Here is a 20,212-nt window from a genome sequence, read left to right as displayed (position 1 = left end):
CACCTTTAAATAATTTATCCCTCTCGGCTATTCTTCTGTCAACTTATTGCAGGTGCAATACAATTTTCACATCTTACTTGAAAGAAGAGGAAACAGTATTGGAAAACTGCAGTACCCTCCATCCTTTGGCAGTGGCTAGCATGGTATTGGGGGAAGCAGCATAGGAGAGAGACTCTCTCTTCTGTCTCTTCGCTTTGTAAGGATGTTGAGTTTTTGGGGAGCCTGGGGGGTAACATCATACCTGGAGTGCCCACCAGTTCATTGGATGGTAGTAGTTGGCAACAGCCGTGTTACCGTGAATTTTGAGTTCAGGATGCTGCGCGAGCATAATCGTTAGCCAAGTAATTACTTGGTAAGTATTATATATGATCTAATTTTCTCATAAACATGTCATTTTCTATAATGTGTTTATTTTGGCTTGTATGTTTTGATTTATTTTGTTTGTTTTTGGGCAGTGGATTCATTGGACAGAGTTGGGCAATGCTGTTTGCCAGTGTTGGATACCAAGTGCGCATATACGATGCCAACCAAGATCAAGTAAGTACTTACAGTATTTATCCATAACCTTCCGAAAGGTATTGGAGCTATTCACAACTGTATGAAGTCAAACCCATGTTATATTTTTTAGGAGGAATGATATTCCAGCACTATCTTGAGTACTAAAAATGAATAGGAACAGAGAGAGATGGGGAATGATGTTGTGGTAGAAGGCTAGATAGAAGAGGAGCTGAAGGGATTTATGTTACTTTGGTGACACACTGCACTCTGAAGTAGTATCAAGCAGATGATCAGATAAAAAAGTAGCAACATCCTGGTTGGAGTGAAGAGTTGATTTGTGAATAAGGCTCACACTACCCTGTGCCTCAGAAGCAGACACTAGCAAAGTAATGAGGAGATTTTGAAAGAGGGTGACTATGATAATGTTAACAATTATGGCCAGAGTGCAGAGGGAAAATCATGTCGCAACAGTGGAAGTGGCAGAGCGAGGTGGTGTCCAGTGGCTGGAAAATGGACCTGGACTCCAAAGATTGAGATGGTTTGGATACTTGATGAGAAGGGATGAAGAACAGTTAGTAAAGTAGATATGTTAGTGTAGTTGGAGGAAGACTTGTAGGGAAATTGAGGAAATTATGGAAAAGGGGCTTGAAGGAACTGATCAGATGAAAATTCAGGTAGAAAGTGCTCAAGACAGAAAAATTAAGAAAAATCATTTTAAATATAAGCCCATTAAGGGACAGTCCTTTTGTTAAAATGTTCATGATGTTTATTATCATGGTAGAGGGAGGTAGGTAAAGGCTATTTGTAGTCATTCCTTCAAACATAACCATTAACAGTGACAAACTGGTCTTGTGCCTCCAAATCAGTCACTTTGGTATAAAAAACAATGTAACTGTAATTTGTATTTTTGGATGAAGTTTGTTTGCAAGGTATTTTCTCTTCAGATTTCTGCAGCTTTGGACAATATCAAGAAACAGTTAAAGACCCTGAAAGAATCAGGATTGCTTCGTGGAAAATTAACAGCTGATCAACAGATCCAGTGCATAAAAGGTATGTAGATACCAGTTTGGTTAAACTACCTTATTTATTGCTATATAGAATATTTAAGTAAATATCATTATTGAAAAAAAAAAAAAAATAAAACCATATTGTATCTTAACATAGACAAATATTTCAGTATATCCCAAACAATATATCAAATTATAACTCGCTAACAAGAAAGAAATGGAGCAGGCCCCATCCTCCCTGAAGGGGCAATATTACCCCAGAGAGAGATGGGGCAGCATTATACATAAAAGAGCTGATTAATATGCAGCAGGAATAGGCTTGGAAGCAGATCTACGGTAAGTTGCATCTGCCATAGGTGAAGCAAGGAAGTGTGAACATGGGAACCCTGGAAGGCTGAGGCTAAGGTAAAAAACCGGCTTGGGTAGGTGGAGAGCAAAGCAAATGTCTGCTCTCCAAGGCAGTTGAAGAAAGACTAATGAGTCACTTGTTTTGCCAGTTTCAGCAGGATGTAGATTGTTAATGTAATCAGTTTTCTGTTGTTATATGTTAGATTTTCTTTTTAATTTTATTTTGAACATTGATCAGTAAGAACCTCTAAGGTATTATTCCAGTTTTATTGACCCTCATGAGATGCGTGTACTGCTGAGGGAAGGATCATATGTATGTGATTGGAATAACTGATGAGAATCATAGTCTTCAACGAAATCATGCGGAAATTGATTCTAAGTGAAGAGAGCTTGTTATTTTTTAGAAACAACTAAAGACGAATATAGGTTTTGTAAGACTTATTTAAAGGGATGTATGTTTTGTTTGCTTCCCCTTTTAGTAACTGGATGGGTAATGCCATTTCTCTTTGATCTGTAACTCCAACTATGCTTTCTATCAATTCAGGGAATTAGATTTTATAGGAATGTGAATGTTGTATGTGGGTCTGTGACAGGTCCAGATTCTGATCATATGAATATGGTTGCCAAACATCATAGTAGCTGACAGGATAGGGCAAGTAAAACAATAGAATTTGAAAGCTTGGAAAATTTTCATAATAGCCCATAATTCATATGTTCTGTTCTTTATAGCCTAATTCTATGTATATGAAGATACATATATTTATTCATAACATGTCATGGTCAAGAATGCTAGATTTAATTCATCTTATTTAGCTTTAATGAGATGGTGTATAAAGGTCCAGCTTATAACACACAAGATATGTTACACATATAAGTGTGTATCGATCATTTCATATCAATTTGCAGCATTTTGTCATCAATTCATATAAGTTCATTGCATTTTACCATCAATTCATGATAATTTTTTAATTATTTCAAAATTTCTTTTTTTCAATTCCAATTCATGCAATTTTAGCATCAATTCCAATTCCATTCATATTGGCCCCAACCCTGTTTTGAACTGCACATTTTTGTAAGCAAGCAGCCATAAAGAGTAATCCAATCTGCGTTGCTGTAACTAGGAAAAACAGAATTATATTAGTCTACACAGACTAACCACCTTTGGTCCTTGATGCTCACACTCATAAAATGGCCAGTGTGTTGTTAAGAAACCCTTTCAAATACACAGAGCCAATCCATGGGCCCTTGGAATAGCATTGTGCTTTAGTAAAATGAGCTTTCAAAACTCTTGAATCAACTGTTGTGGATTGTGTCACAAATCACCAGCCTGAGAAGAGTCTACTTTAGACTCAGAGGTCTGGAAAAACTAAGCCCTATTAATAATAATAATGTGTCACAAATCAGACATGAGAGTTTCAGAACAAAAATGGATATGAAAATTGACAGCAGCACATCCTGGTCCTCTGTATTCTCATGTAGTCCATAGACTGCTATGTAAAATATAAAATGTCCATAGTTAATTCTGTGGACTAGGATTAAGTTCACTGTCATCAGAAAGGATTAATAGCATATAAAGCAAATATAAGAAGTACTTGTAAACTTGAACAAAAATTATAGGAATAGTTTATATGTAAATGTAAAATCAAGTGTATACCCCTAAAGGGAAAAATTATCTCAGTTTGCATGCTGTTGATCTGTCAGCAAGATACATTTTGGGCAGAAGGAATGTTGTGGCATATCAGCTCCGTCTCCTGAAAATTATTAAAAAAAAAATTATTAGAAAACAATTTATTGAAAAACAACTATTCGAACAGAAAATTGTTCAAAAGAAAATTACTCTTAATAGGCAATTGTTCGAAGTGAAAGTTATTTGAATTGTTTGAAATTATAACAAACGCTATCGGGAAATTACTGGAAAATTACTCTAATAGGCAATTATTCAACTTGATATTTTGAATTATTGTTTGAAATGATGATAAACGTTGTCGAAGGCATCCAGCCAGTACCAAGAACTTTATTTCCTCACAATATTGCAGCCCTTCAAAGATGGCCGAATACATTTTAAGTGAAAAAGGCAAGCCTATGCTTAAAATCAATGGATTTTTTTATTTGTGAAAGACAGTCAAGTTGATACCAAGATATATTGGAAATGCAGTGAGTTCACATCATATTGCATTTACTAATGATGGTGAAGTGATTAAAGTTCCTCGTGAACATAATCATTCGGGTGATGCTGTAAATGCCGAAGTGTGTAGTTTATGACACTTACCTGGCAGGTATATATATAGCTATATTCTCTGTTCCACCTGGCAGAAATTTTCAAAACTCGCGGCAAACGCTAGTAACCTATTAGTAGTTCAGGATACCACCACCCCGTTACCGTGGCGCTAGCGCCAGGAACCGTTCCCACTTGGGCCAGATTTTTTCTGCCAGCCGAACTGGCAACATTGTTGGTGGTTCCCTGCTAGGATTTTCTTCTCGTTGCTGACTTTTCATGGAATTTTTGGTATCGTACTTGGAAACGTTAGCTTGGTATTCGCTTTGGATTGTTCTTGGAAGATGTCTGACACTGGTAGTATGTTTAGAGTTTGTGTGAGAGGGGTGTAAGGTAAGGTTGCCGAAGGCTTCGGTCGACCCTCATACCATTTGCAAGAAGTGTAGAGAGAATGTGTGTACTTGGGAGAGTAGGTGTGTTGAGTGTGAGAATTTGTCAGAGAAGGAGTGGAAGATATTTATGAAATATGTTGAAAGGCTTGAGAAAGATCGTGTAAGGAGATCTGTTTCTCGTGGTGAGAGGTCGAATACTTCCAGTAAAAGGAGTGAATGTGTTTCCTCTCCAGCTCCTTCTAACGTAGAGTTGGTAGTTCCTTCTCCCTAGGTATCTCCTGCGCCCGCTGCTGTATTGGAGGGGACGAACGATACACAGATTGTTAAGGTGTTCGCTGCCCTTGCGTCCATGGGTGACCAAATACAGCGTCTTACGGATAAAGTGAGTGCTTTTGATTTCAGTGAAAGTGTAGTGGAGGGGGCGTCTGATCGTCTCTCTCGTGCTCCTAGACGTAGACCTCTGTCAAGCTCCCAGACCCAAGGGAGAAAGCATGTCGACAGTCGAAGGGAGGCGAGAGAGATTTTACCACGGTCAGGCGTCCCTTCGGACAGTCCTGTTGTAAGATCCCAGGCTGTTGTAGTTCGCCGCAGAAAAGGCGTAACTGGGAAGTGTGCGTCCTCTGATGGTTCGACATCAGAGCGCGAACATCGGTACTCGTTAGTGTCTCGCCCCCTCAAGAGGACGTTAAGGACATCAACTACTCAAGATAGACGTGCTCACTATCGTGAAGCTTGGAGCAGCCCGGAGGTTTTGTCTTCCTCGGACGACGAGGACATGGTTCCGACCAAGAGGAAGAAGATTGTGCGTTCGAAAGAAGGTCGGTACGGCCTGTACGTTCCTGGATTTCGTCAAGAGACTCCCCCCAGTCCTCTTGCTTGTCCTCTCCTCTTCTCTCTCCTTCGGGTAGAGTCCAAGATCGCTCTCCTTTGCGTCCTAGTCCTTCTCGTCTTCCTCCTCCTCCTACGGCTGTTCGTCAGGAAGATAGTACGAAGGATTTCTTAAGAGAAATGCAGTCTAAGCTTGCAGTTCTCGTCGATTCATGGGATGCTCCTTTGCAAGGACCTGCAAGGCGTTAGGATGATTTCCTTCCCGTTAAGTCTTCCAAGAAGACGGAAGACAAGTGTTTGCACGCCGAGGATTTAGGACACACAGGCTCTACGAAGACGGGCGATCGCGGAGTGTTCCAGGACGCAGGAAGAAGAAGATTGTTTCGGAAGAAACAGGACGCGGAACCGCTGGGGGACGCAGGACGCAGGCGGCGGGAAGCAGGACGTGTCTACGATGGACGCAGGACGCAAACGGCAGCACATCAATTCTTCTGTGGTTGTAGAACGCAGACGGCAGGACGCAGAGACTTCGTTGGTGGCAGGACGCAGGCGGCAGGACGTTAATCCATCAGCAAAGCATCACAACGATAGTGATCTGCAAGACATTTCTTTCAGCAGAAGAAGAAGTGGACTTTGTTGAAGAGAAGAATGTCGAACCGTCTTCGAATTACAAGATCCTTTACAAGATCCTTACTTCACGTCTGCTGTCTATTTTTGAAGGGGAATTTCAGCCTACGGCACCTTTATCTCCCCTGTCTCAGTTTTCTAAGACTAAGACTCCTAAGAAGTCCTCTTTTCTCAAGATGACTCTGTCGATTTCGGCCAAGAAGGCGCTGCAACAAGTGAATAACTGGCTGAAGGACAAGAAAGAAGCGGGGAAATCCTCCTTCGCTTTTCCCCCAGCCAAGTTAGCATCTAAGTCTGGGGTATGGTACGCTACTGGAGAAAGTCTTGGCCTGGGAGTACCTGCCTCCTCCCAGGGGGACTTCTCCAGTATAGTGGACAGTTCGCGCAGACAGGCGTTGCAGTCTGCCAAGGTCTGGTGGACTTCGTCTGAGTTTGACCATCTTTTTAAAGGAATTTTTAGGACTTTCGAAGTCTTTAATTTTCTAGATTGGTCATTGGGAGCGTTGGCGAATTCCTTAGAAGACGAAAATGCTCAAGATATGGAAGTGGCTAAGAGCATTATGTCCTGCATGGACAAGGCTCTCAGAGATGGAGCAAATGAACTGGCTTCATTGTTCGCTGCAGGAGTTTTGAAGAAGAGGTCGCTTTTGTGCTCATTCGCTTCTAAAGGTGTTTCCAACGCACAGAAATCAGAGTTGATGTTCTCTCCCCTTTCAAACCAACAGTTTCCGTCAGAGGTTATTAAGGATATAGCTCTGGCGCTTTCTCAGAAGGCCACTCAAGATTTGCTCTCTTCATCGGTAAGGAAGTTTTTACCATCCAAGTTGGTGAAGAAAACTCCAAAAGAATTTAGCCCTCAAACAAGGCCTTCTCAACAGCCCTTTCGAGGAGTTTTTTGCACAACCCGCCTTTAGAGGCAAGAGAGTACCAGCGAAAAGAGGAGCCAAAACCACCTCTAAACAATGAGAACTCAGTCCTCCAGACAGCAGTAGGAGCCAGACTTCAAGAATTTTGGGAAGTTTGGCAGAACATGAAGGCAGATCCCTGGGCCGTCAACGTAGCTCGGGAAGGGTACAAAATTCCCTTCTTAAAGAAACCTCCTCTCGCAACATCTCCGAGAGCCCTGGGGGCAAATTACAACGATTTAGTGAAGAAAAAGACTCTGTGGGAGCAAGTCTCTTCCATGCTAGAGAAAGGAGCCATAGAACCTGTTCTGGATCACGAATCTCCGGGATTTTACAACCGGCTATTCCTGGTTGCGAAGTCCTCGGGAGGATGGAGACCAGTGCTGGACGTAAGTCAACTGAATGTTTTTGTGGAAAAGACCAAATTCACTATGGAGACGAACGATTCAGTACTGGCAGCGGTACGTCCAGGGGACTGGATGGTTACCCTGGACTTACAAGACGCATACTTCCATATTCCGATTCATCCAGGAAGCAGGAGGTATCTAAGGTTCGTGATTCAGAACAGGGTCTTTCAATTCAAGGCCCTGTGCTTCGGCCTTTGCACAGCCCCCCAAGTGTTCACGAGGATGATGTCCAATGTAGCAAGATGGCTGCATCTAAGAGGGATCAGAGTGTCATTTTATTTAGACGACTGGTTGATAAGATCCCAATCGAGAAGTCAATGTCTGGAGGACCTGAAACAAACGTTGGACTTAGCAAAAGACCTAGGTCTTGTGGTAGACCTGGGAAAGTCGCAGTTGAATCCCAAGCAACAGATAGTTTATTTGGGGATTCAGATATCTTCAGTTACTTTTCGGGTTTTTTCATCCCCCGAAAGGCAAGCCCTATGCATTCGGAAGGTGCAGGACTTCCTAGAGAAAAACCGATGCTCAGCAAGAGAGTGGATGAGTCTACTGGGCACACTCTCTTCGCTAGAGAGGTTCATTTCTCTGGAAGATTTCTCTAGAGACTGCACATGAGACCTCTACAGTTTTTCCTGAAAGATTCATGGCCAAGAAAATCGCAACCGGATTCCTTCCAGTTTCTAATTCCTGCCAAAGTGAAGGAGGAATTAAGTTGGTGGCTAACCCCAGGCAGGTTAGCAGAAGGGATGTCGCTTCAACAGAAGAACCCAGACCTCATCTTGTTTTCCGATGCGCGGACGCAGGTTGGGGAGCGACATTAGGCCCTCAGGAGGTGTCGGGTCTTTGGAACGAGGAAGAAACAAGTTGGCACATAAACAGGAAGGAACTGATGGCAATTTTCTTGGCCTTGAAGCACTTCAGAGAGTTGATTCGAGACAAGACAGTGCAGATCAACTCGGACAACACCACGGCTCTGGCATACATCCACAAACAAGGAGGGACTCATTCTTTTCCCCTCTACATGCTGGCAAAGGAAGTCCTACTTTGGGCGGAAGAGGAAAACGTCGTTCTGCTCACCAGGTTCATCCAGGGGGAGAAGAATGTGGGAGCGGACCTGTTGAGCAGAAGAGGACAACTTCTACCGACAGAGTGGACGTTGCACCTGGAGGTATGTCAGAGCCTGTAGAAGTTGTGGGGCCGTCCGGTAGTAGATCTTTTTGCGACAGCCAGAACAAAAAGATTACCAACCTATTGCTCTCCGGTTCCAGATCAGGAAGCAGTGGCGGTCGACGCCTTCCTGATGGATTGGACAAACCTAGACGTTTACGCTTTTCCTCCATTCAAAGTACTGGGGAAAGTTATGAAGAAATTCAGGGAGAGCCAAGGAACGAGGATGACCTTGATAGCTCCGTTTTGGCCTGCCCAAAGTTGGTTCACAGAGGTACTGGAATGGACAATAGATACACCAAGAACTCTTCCTCTAAGAGTAGATTTACTCAGACAACCCCACTTCGACAGATTTCACAAGAATACCCTCGCTCTGGGTCTGACTGCGTTCAGACTATCGAAAGTCTTGTCAGAGCGAGGGGATATTCTAGAGAGGTGGCTAGAGCCAGAAGAACCTCCACAATCGCAGTATATCAGTCGAAGTGGGAAAATTTCCGTAAGTGGTGTAGGAAGAGGAAAGTGTCTTCATCCAGTACCTCTGTGACCCAAATCGCAGACTTCCTCCTATACTTAAGGAAGGACTTAGGATTGTCAGTGTCTACAATCAAAGGCTATAAGAGTATGTTGACCTCAGTGTTTAGACATAGAGATCTTGATATCTCTAATAATTTGGACCCTAGAGATCTGATTAGGTCATTTGGTACTAAGAAACAGCCGCAATGCAGGCCTCCTGCTTGGAACCTCTATGTTGTCTTGAGGCATCTAACCTCTAGTAAATTCGAGCCTTTAGAGAAAGCCTCTCTGAGAGATGTGTCTAAGAAGACTATCTTTTTAGTCGCTTTGGCAACGGCCATTTCAAAGAAAGTGGGATGGAGACATGGTAATGCAGTGTGTTCATTCCAGGAAGGTTTCTTGGCCAAGAATGAGAACCCTGCGAATCCTTGGCCAAGATCCTTTGATGTCTTGGGTTTATCTGAGTTAGTGGGACATGAGCAAGAAAGAGTTCTCTGCCCAGTGAGAGCATTACGGTTTTACATTGAAAGAACAAGAGAGATCAGAGGGAATTCCGATGCTCTTTGGTGCTCAGTCAAAGAGCCCAGTAGATCCATGACAAAGAACGCTCTAGCTTTCTTTATGAGAGAGTTAATTAGAGAAGCTCACATGTTGTGTCAAGAACAGAGCTTCGGTATCTTGAAAGTGAAGGCTCATGAAGTCAGGGCAGTGGCGACTTCATTGGCGTTTAAAAAGAATTTAGCCCTCAAAGAAATTATTGAATCTACCTTTTGGAGAACGAATTCAATATTTGCGTCTCATTATCTGAGGGATATTCAGACAACCTTTGATAATTGTCAGACGCTAGGTCCATACGTGTCCTCGGGTACAGTATTGGGCAAAGGAGTTACCACCCCAAAACCTTCTTTTAAGCTAGTATTTTATCAGGTGATGGTGTTTGTGTTTATTGGTCGTCTGAGAAAAGTGTGTTTACTTTTATCAGTCTGGTTTGTATTATATTGGTGTGGTGTGTGTGTGTAGTTCAAGACTTGATCTATTACTAAGCTTGAATGCCGTGGCCAAAGAGGGCTGTAGGGTTCTGTCAACACATTGGTCACGCCCAGTTGACAGTTCCAGTCTTAGCTTCTTCAACATACAGGACACTTCCTTGTTGAGAGCTCTTAAGGTTTAAGCAGACTGAGAGGCAGGACCTATGAAGTCAGCTACCTTAGCAGGTAAGGAACCTAGAGTAAATTAATAATTTTAATTTTTTATACTCTAACAATGTTGCTGTCTTTGACCCACCTCCAAATGTGTCAATCAGCTATATATATACCTGCCAGGTAAGTGTCATACATTAAATGAAGTTTTTATGTTAAAACAAAGTTTAATGTATACTTACCTGGCAGGTATATATAATTTAATGCCCACCCTCCTCCCCTCAGGAGACAGGGTTCAGAGAAAAATCTGGCCCAAGTGGGAACGGTTCCTGGCGCTAGCGCCACGGTAACGGGGTGGTGGTATCCTGAACTACTAATAGGTTACTAGCGTTTGCCGTGAGTTTTGAAAATTTCTGCCAGGTGGAACAGAGAATATAGCTATATATATACCTGCCAGGTAAGTATACATTAAAGTTTGTTTTAACATAAAAACTTCATTTTTATGAACAGAGTGAAAAATAATCCTAAAGAAACCCGTGATTCTCCTCAATATGTCATTGCCACTGCTGCCTTGCAATTACCTAAGTGAAAGTGCCGCACAAGCTTTACCTGCAATAAGCTATATAAAAAGAAGTACGTTTTCACAATGTAAGACAAAAGGAGAGACTGCTTATCTAATCGTATTCGTAGAAGGGAAATTGTTTCAACTAAAAAACAGACTAAACTAATAAAGGGGAACAATTTTTACTATATGGTTTAGGTCCTTATAATGATAGGATATTTATTTTTTCAACCCTGAATAATTTGAGTGTACTTGAGAACAGTGAACATTTACAAGTGGATGGGACATTTACAACTGTACCTCAGCTATTTGAACAATTATATACATAACATGCTGCGAAGAATAACTTTACCATTCCGGTAGTCTATGCCTTCTAGATAAAAGAGCTAAAACTTATAGAAGATTGTTTACTCAAATTAAGTCTTAAGCTATGGTTCCAAATTTACAAGTTTCAGCCATAACGTCAGATTTCGAACTTGCAACTATAACTGCTGTTAAAGAAGAATTTATCACAGCTTCTCATTATGGATGCCTTTTCCACTTAGATCAGTGCTTGTATCGAAAGGTTTGTGATTGTGGTCTAAAGGCGAGATATGATACAGATTCCGAATTTGCTTTAAGAATTTGAATGATGTTGGCACTAGCCTTTTTCTCCATAGACAAAGTTACTGAATTATTTGAAGCATTATTAGATTCAAATAGTAAATCCTGTTTTAGATTATTTTGAAGATGCATGGATTGGTCGTTCTTCTAGACGTCATCGACGTAGTCCTATGTTTGAAATAAGTATGTGGTCTTGTTTTGAGAGAGTCAATACTGATTTGCCTATGACTAACAATGCACTTGAAGGATGCCACAGAGGTTTTTTACAGCAAGTGTCATCGCATCATCCACCAATATGGAAGTTCCTAGACGCTCAAAAAAAAGAGGGCAGGATTCGCAAGACATTCATATTGCAAAACTAAGAGCAGGGAGCCAAACTATGAAGAGTTCCAAGAAATACCGTGACTTAAATGAAAGGCTAAAAAAATTAGTGGCAACCTTTGACGAGTATTCAGTAGTAGAGTATTTGCGCGCTGTAGCACATAACTTGCATTTATAAGTAAATTTTATTTTGTTATGAATATATTTTAATAGATATTTTTTATTTCAAATAATTTCCTTTTTTATATTTACTTTTTTATTCTTTTTTCACTTTTGTTTGAATAAAGAATTTTGCATTTCGAATGAATGTGTTATTTTTACGTTGTTTGAATAAAGAATTTCGCATTTCGAATCATTATCATTTTTTATAATTGTCCTTTCGTATAATTTTCATTCTAACAATTTTCCATTAAAATAAATGTTTTTTGAATATCTGTTTTCGAATAATTATTTTCGAACAATGTTCACATAATCATCAGCTCAGCTGTCAGGCGAGGTAGTAGGGATAGAGTGGTCCTTACAATCTGGCAGAGCAGGAAAGCTATTTGAGCCTGGTGAACACCAGTGGTTGACCTGCTCACCTCTCAGCTAAACTGTTATTTTGCTCCCCTGACATCTGTACCAGATCCTTGGATGGCTCTGGAAGATGCATTCCAAAAAGTCAGGGACAAACCAGATGAGTAGCTTTTCCTCCATTCAGTCAGATCCACCAAGGGATCAATGAAGTGTTGATCACTCTGGGGCTCAGAATGACCTTGGTAGCTCCTCCTTGGTCCCATGCCAAGTGGATTCCCAATTGGTGGGCGCCCACTCTTCTTTGTCAGCTACAAGTGCAGAGGTATCGTTAGTAAAAGCCCTCTAGCTGCATACATAGGGGTTATCCAACAGCACCTGCAAGATGAGTCTTTTCTGATGGGACTGATGTCAAACTTTGGATACTGATTATGTACATCCAAAGTTTGTCATCTAATGTGTACTAGGGAACTGGGCCCTTCTGTGATTGATATTGTTGAGGAGTCTCCTTGACTGCCTTGTTAATCTTCATCAAGACAAGTTTATGTGAGTCTCCGTAGTGAAGCTATCACTCTGCCTTGTGCCAGGTCTTCCGACTTAAGTTGGGTTATCCATACTCATGAGTGGTCTTTAACAGCCTAGTTCTCCAAGACAGTTTTGGCCTCTGGAGTGAAATGTCGCTCTCGTTCCTCTGCAGCCTAATTTAACTTAAGACTGTTTTCCTTTTACCCTTAGTCTTGATGAAGCTTACTGGTGAGTTACATGTCCTTCCTTATTTTTTCTGGCGCTTGGAAAGTTGGGAATCTGTCTCGCTCTTGTTTCTGAGTTTTTTTGAAAAGCCAGAACACGTCAGTTCCTGGGTAGACTTTTTTTGATGGTATCCAAAGAAGCTGGAAGGTGCAACATAAGTAGGACCAGACCTTTTGGGCTTGAGTGCCAGTGCCTCTTTTTTAGTACTTTCAAGACCAAGAAGGGTTTTCAGGAAAACTTTCTTTATGGATTCATGCTTTAATCAGCAAAGTAGACAATTCTACAATTTGGGCATGGTCAAGGAACTGTCCATTGCATTTTGGATTAGCTTTTCAGTAGTACGTGGTTTAGTAAAATGTTTGACGACATCTTTACTTTATTCAACCTAAGAGATGATGTCCAGAAGTACCTAGATACCTTCCTGGGACCTGTCATGGTGGTTGAGCAGGTTTTGTAATCACCCAAACTTTAGACAGAAAAGTGTTTTGCCTCAGGTACTTGTAAGGCATATGTGCTCGATATGAAGTAGATGGAGGTAGGCTACACAATCAAGTACCCAGTCTTAGAGTTCTTACTTTTAAAACACAGCTCTCTCCACTCCCCCTCTGAACAAGGGGGAAATTAAAGCTCTATAATTTGAGTCCATTACTTTATCAACCAGATTTGGGCTGCCATCCAACTTTCGTCACCCCCTCGGAAGGGTCACAGTGGGCCCTCTCAGGTTTTTCCAAAAGAGCAAGATCTCAGACACATCTCACTTGGGGTCAAGGTCCTATTGTTCAGTCATCTTTACTCCAGACCGAAGAGAAGGTTATGCTCACTATTGTGGCTAGGAATGCAAAAATTCTGTGAAAAGATTCAACTTGCTGGTCAGTTGAGAGACATCCTCCCACCTTAGGAGGCAGTCTCCTACACAAAAAATACCTTGTTACCAGGTTTTAACTACTGATTCCAGCACACTTGGAAAGTTACTCCTACATAAAAGGCTCTGGTTTGTATACTTAGGACATTTACAAATTACTTTCCAGGATTTGTTTATTCATTTTTGTCTGTTTTCCTTTATAGCTGCATCAAGCCTGAAGGATTGTGTAGAAGGTGCCAAGTTTGTCCAAGAATCTGTTTTTGAGGACATGGAAGTCAAGAAAAAGGTAAGTAAATATGTTTTGATTAGGTAAAAAAATATGTATGTGTTTAGGTATTGTTGTGCCTTATGATAGTGTCACCCACTTTATCATCCTAACACTGTGACTGATTCTTATTTTGTATTGTGTACTAAAGTGATTTATTTGTTATGTGATTGCATATTTATATGTAGTCAGGTGTTAACAATAATAACTGTTGTGGAAAAGTAAATCCACAGTAATATATCTGATCTGTTATTTAAAATACAAAGCAGAGAGCTTTCGAAGACCTGTCACGGTCCTCCTTGTCAGGTCTTCGAAAGCTCTCTGCTTTGTATTTTAAATAACAGATCAGATATATTACTGTGGATTTACTTTTCCATTTTATTTTATTAACTCATGTGATCATGAGGTTTCTTTGAATAACTGTTGTTGTATCACTTCAGTGTCATTTTTGAAGCTGATTGTGGTTAAAAAGCCTTGCTTAAGATGTACTGCTTTGTTTTCAGGTATTCCAAGAGATTGATGAATTTGCAGGTCCAAAGACAGTGCTTGCATCATCTACATCTTGCATTGTTCCTTCAAAGTTTACTGCTGACTTGGCACACAAAGAAAACTGCATTGTTTCACATCCAGTGAGTTTACTTTTTACTGTATATAGCTTTATAAAAATGATACACAGTGGCTTGTTTATCTCCTCATTTTGCCATGCTGTAGCAAACAACCAACTGTACACTGCTTAGAAAAATATAAATGATGAATATACGGACGATGTCAGTATATACAGTGGTCTGTTGGTATGATCAGGGTGAAACTGGATTGCCTAAAAAAGATTATTAAAGAGAAACACTACCACCACAGGAAATGGAGAAGGGGATTAAGTACATACAATATATTTCTGGGGAGAGAAACCTCCCTTGAAATGAATCTCGCATCAGTAAGTGCAGGAGTTTTTTGTAAGATCCTAGTTGTGCCACTTAATTACCAAAATAAAGAGCTCTTATTTTCCTTTTTCATGTAGATTCATATATATTCATAGTAGATTTTGGTGGTTGTTGCCTAAGAAAATCTCAAGTATGTTTTATAGTAAAAGTATTAACAAATTTAATTTTCTTTTATCTCTCATATTTTCCTTTTATTTTTATTTAACTTTCAGGTGAATCCTCCATATTATGTTCCAATGGTGGAGGTTGTTCCTGCTCCTTGGACAAGCAAAGAAACCGTCAACATGACACGAGCTATACTGAAGGAAATTGGCCAGTCCCCTGTTGTGTTTACAAAAGAACAGCCAGGGTTTGGTGCTAACAGAATTCAGTAAGTTATTTTGAAGGACGGTAAATAAACCTCTTATTTTACTAACGCTTAACACTCAGAAGGCAGAATGGCTTGAGTGTTGAGTTTCTACTATAAACAAAGAATCATGAATCACATTTTCAGGTAAGTCATCCCTGCCACTGGTACTACCCACCATTTTAATTATTTTACTTATTGTCATTTTCTCCCTAGGTTGCTTAGTGAGAACTGGTTAACTGAAGTGCATTTTAGATTGTTATTCTCTTTTTCCTTGTCATCATTGGATAAACTTGGTACTGTTTAGTTTTATCAGTAAAATTGGAACTGCAGTGACAGCTCAATGTGATTGTAAGCTTCCAGTTTTTATTTCAAGAATTGTATTTTGAACATCAGGTTTGTTGGTGAAGAAATCTTGTACTGTCAGTGTGACAAGATGTCATGTCAAGGATTAATTTCTTGTTATAGCTTCCTGTTTAAAAAATTTGTAGGAGTGCATATTCTAGTATTTCTACTATTTCTTATTTTATATTGACTTTGATTTCTTGACAGACATTCATCAGTTCCATACTACTCAAGGATCATTTTTGTATTGGCTTCCTTTTTGACTTTTGATATTTCTTATACAAATGGTTTTAATTATGCAACTTACCCAGTAATTACATAGCTATAGTTTCTGTTATTCGCAGCAGTATACGTAGATTCAAATTTGGGTAGGTGACAGCAGTCTCGCCCCCTAGCGAGAAGGTTAGGAATGACACAGCAAAATAGCTCATTCCATTTCTGTGATTCCTGGTATTGACAGCAGTTATTCATTTTTCACCAGTTATTTACCAAACTTCGGTATACAAACTGAAAGTTGAATAACTTCAATCGAAAGTTTCAGGATGAGTTTTACCTTGTTTTGTTGCTTTTCACTGAAGTAGTGCATCTTTAGTTCGCATTTACAACGAATCGCAGTTAATTGGTTAACGACTCTTTGACGAGTATCGGACTATAATATGCAAACATTGGTTTGTTGGACCGATGTTTATGCTTGTTATGACCAGATATTGTTCGATAACGTTTCAGTAGTGATCTTTTGATTAAATATTTTTTACAATGATTAACACAACAAGGTGAGATGTCACTACTTAACCCTTAAACGCCTAAGCGGCATTTCAGAAATCGTCTCCTGTATGCTGGCGGGGTTCGGGAGTGAGCGCCGAAGCGGAAAAAAGTTTTTTTTCAAAAAATCACAGCACACTTAGTTTTCAAGATTAGGAGTTCATTTTTGGCTCCTTTTTTTGTCATTGCCTGAAGTTTAGTATGCAACTGTCAGAAATGAACAAAAATATCATTATCATATATAAATATTGGAATATATATGACAGAGCGAAAAAAAAAATTTCATATATAATTGTATACAAATCGCGCTGTGAGCGAAACTGTTAAAGCTAATGAGTTTAGTTTTTTTATGTATTCTACACTAAATTGCAATGATTTTGGTATATAACAAATTGTAAAATGATCAACGCAACACAGAAAATCTTCTTCTTCCCAGCTTGTTCCCATTTTTATATGGGGTCGCCGTTTCGGATGAGCCGTTTCCATCTATTTCTATTCTGCGCTTCTGCCTCATCAATTCCCTTCTCATGTAAGTCTCCTCTCACACAGTCCTTCCATCTCTTTCTTGGTCTCCCTCTTCTTCTTCTTCCCTGCAACTCCAGCCCCATAGTATGTCTCCCAGCGTGGTCCTCATCTCTCCAGAAAATATTATCACAATATGATGCATGAATTCGTAACTCCCGGACATAAAAAAAAATAGTTTTCAAAAATTTACCATAAATGAAAATATTGTGCTAGAGACTTCCAATTTGTTACAAAATGAAGGTAAATGATTGAATATTACTAGAATGTAAGAGTTTTAGCTTACAATTGTGTTTTCTACCATTTCGGTCGAGTCAAAGTTGACCGAAGGTTGAAATTTTGGCACTTATCGTAATTTATATGAAAATATTTCAAAGCTGATAAAAGCTACAACCATGGGTTGTTTTTTGTTGTATTCTACATGAAATTGCGCACATTTTCATATATAATACTCCATGTTACGGCTAATATAAAATGGTGCAAAAATTATGTCAAAGTGACGAAATAATTTCTGAGATGTGTTGCTGATGCTTTTTAGTGCGAGAAGAAAGAAATTCGCGCTTGCGCGCCTGGGTAACGATTGTAAACAAAACAACTCCTTGATCCGTGAGCTCCCAGCATCTCCCAAGGCGCATGATTCAAAAGTTTTCACCTATTAGGCCTATAAATTTTTTTATATCGACGTATACACGTTCAATCGGCACCCAACAGACAATTTATATCAACGTTTAATACGTCAAATCGGCGTTAAAGGGATAATAGCGATTGCTACTGCAACGAAATTGCAATAAATTTCAACACTTATCAATCTTTTCTTTCCAGAATTAAGTGAAGGAGCTCCCCCATTCAGTCTTCTTGAGAGGTTTCAGCCTCGACGAGGACTTGGATGTGTTGGAGGACAATACCGGCTCTCTCAAGTCAGGTGCATGCTCAGCCCCATCCAGACGAAGGTCACGTTGCGATGGCAGCAAACGTTTCGCCTGCCATGCGAGTTTTGTAACCCTCCTTGGGAAAGCATTTTCTCCAGACGATAACCCTTTCCTAGACTTGCGTTGCAGCCATCACCGCAGGCTGATGGCTGCCCATGACTCATTTCTCCTGCTAGTTCTGCTAGCAAGGCGAACGAGAGCGTCCATTCTTCCTCACCTATTCCCTCTACTTCCTATGCCTATGCAGGGAGGGGTGAGGTGAATAGGAGGGATCCTGCAGAGCGCGCTCTGTAGGATTCAGCGCCGGGGGACTGCATTACTGGAGGAATCTTAGAGTCCTACAGGACGTACATCTACGTCGTTGAGGAAGGATCTTCTGTCACAACTGAGACTATGTCTCCATGCCTTTTCCTGTCCTTTGGACAGATTTCAGTTCGCAGTCCTCTATGGGTTCTAGCGTTTTGGGAGCCTCTAGTGTATATTCTGTTGAATTGTACTCTCATTCCAGTTTCAAATGCTCGCATGTAGGACTGGTTTTTATGCCCGTCCCTCCTCGATTTCTATGGGAGTCGAGGAGGGGCCCTACCCAGGTGATCGTTTGATGAAATTCGAGGGTCTCGCCGAACAGTTAAATTCTTTGGAATTTCTAGGGTTCTTAGAGTGTTTTGGTCTTCTACGATCTGCAAACACTTGGGCGAGACTTCCTGATAATTGTTATACAATACCTGGGAATCTCGCTGAATGCTCGAATTCCCTGGCATTCTCAGTGTGTTATGGGTTTTCTATAAATTCCAAACACTCGGACGAGACAGACATCCTGGTAAAATTCCTTGGAATTTATAGCGTTCACAGAGTGATTTGGTTTTCTGAGATTTCCTAACTCGGGCAACGGGCATTCCCGATGAGTATTACAATACGTAATCAGGAAAGTCTCGCCAAGCGCCTGGATCCCTTGGTTTCTTTGGTGCTTGCTTAGTGCCCAGCTTCATCAAATTGCTGAGAACCAGGGGGATACAAGGCTCGCCTGATTATTGTCTTACAAGTTTTGGGTTTTTCTTGCCAAGCATGAGAATTCTTACGAATTGTAACACTCGCCTAGCACTCACTAGTATGACGAGTGCTTGGATGGCAAGATGAGCCTTTACCAGTACAGATGAGTCTGCTCCTCAGTCTTGTTTGGAGTTATGTAGAGCTTGGAACTGCATGCAACACCTTGGTGAATGGTCAAGTACTGTCCTCGTGTATTGGACCCTTTCCAAACACGTAGGACAGCAGTCAGAATCCCTCTTATTCTTCTTCTCGGAGCTTCGGCCTTGGAGGAGAACAGTTAATTGGGAAGAAGTGATAGTTCTTCATTGACGATTACCATTCATAATTATGTAGTGGTGATCTGCTCAGCTCGCTCGGCTCGGCTCGATCAGACTGCTCTGCCGATCTGGGTGCTCGAGCCTAACAAACGAACTCTGTGCTCTTGATCGTTGCGGTTCCTTGCCATGACATAACACCCTCCCTTCCCGTGTTGCAGCGAGCTTTCACAGGGTCATCGTCTTTTGTCTTCGTCATCTGACGTCTCCTAACCTCGCTCTTCAAAGGGTTCCACGTCCTAAGAAGGGAAGGTATTCTCCGCCCCTTAAGGAGTCTTGCTTCGTCGCTTCGAGACTTCAAAGGGTCTGCACCCTTTCCATGGAGAGGAAGTAACTGGCTGCCTCCTCAGCTCGCCTGCTCCTTCCAGAGCGGGAACCTGGATGCTATCCACAAACTATAGTGTCTTGGGAACCCCAGGAGTTTGAACCCAGGTTTGTTCTCCTGTCTCTGATTCATGGAATGGGGGCTGCGTCGGGTATACTCGTGTACAGGTCTTTCCGGGTATACAACCCCCAAGGGTGGTCGTACATCCACAGTCAGTGATAGGTAGCCATCTCTCCATCACGATAGTGGCACAGGATGAGAAAAGGGACTGAGCCGCATTGGTGCCTCGGATCCACCTGTGAAAGCCAGGAATGGCTATTCTTCAGGTGCCAAGTTTGATGTCACTGTCCCTTGGGACAAGGCATCTGAAAGAGATAGGAGGTGGTCCTCTGTGTAGTCCTCTTCGTGAGATTCAGTCATGGAGAAGATAGATGCATAGAAAGACGTGGCAAGTTCTCACCAGCTTTTACTGCATTTACCTCCAGTCAACTTTCGCTTTCGCTTGCGTTTGCACGAATTAAATGGTTGTAGGAAATGAATGCTTCATTTAACAGAGTGAGAACATTGCAAGTTCAGGGAACAACCACCCAACAATGCTAAATATTTAGGAGCACCAGCAAGATGATAGAACTCCTACCACAGGCAGGACTCCAGAGATTCATTTCTGGATACACTACTTGAGCGCTCGCATGGCTGAATCCCTGCATCCATCAACGTGAGTTCCCTGACTTCGCCCCAGACCGGCTTGACCAATGAGAA

At 41.2% G+C, this 20,212-nt stretch overlaps 1 protein-coding gene across 1 annotated transcript in view; it reads left to right on the top strand.

Moving 5' to 3' along the window:
- The first annotated feature begins 446 nt into the window (after nucleotides 1–446).
- LOC135196959 (lambda-crystallin homolog) overlaps nucleotides 447–20,212 on the top strand; it is an 82,501-nt gene continuing 62,735 nt past the window's right edge. The window contains exons 1-5 of the mRNA XM_064223817.1: nucleotides 447–537; nucleotides 1,443–1,548; nucleotides 13,861–13,943; nucleotides 14,426–14,551; nucleotides 15,073–15,230. Of these exons, the coding sequence (XP_064079887.1) occupies nucleotides 481–537; nucleotides 1,443–1,548; nucleotides 13,861–13,943; nucleotides 14,426–14,551; nucleotides 15,073–15,230 (530 nt within the window). The 5' untranslated portion in view covers nucleotides 447–480. The remainder of the gene's footprint in view (nucleotides 538–1,442; nucleotides 1,549–13,860; nucleotides 13,944–14,425; nucleotides 14,552–15,072; nucleotides 15,231–20,212) is intronic.

This window comes from Macrobrachium nipponense, chromosome 18 (genome assembly GCF_015104395.2).
Source record: "Macrobrachium nipponense isolate FS-2020 chromosome 18, ASM1510439v2, whole genome shotgun sequence".
In the NCBI taxonomy this organism is placed as follows: Eukaryota; Metazoa; Arthropoda; class Malacostraca; order Decapoda; family Palaemonidae; genus Macrobrachium; species Macrobrachium nipponense.
Note: the sequence above shows the minus strand (reverse complement) of the source record. Positions and strands in the feature narration are given on the sequence as shown.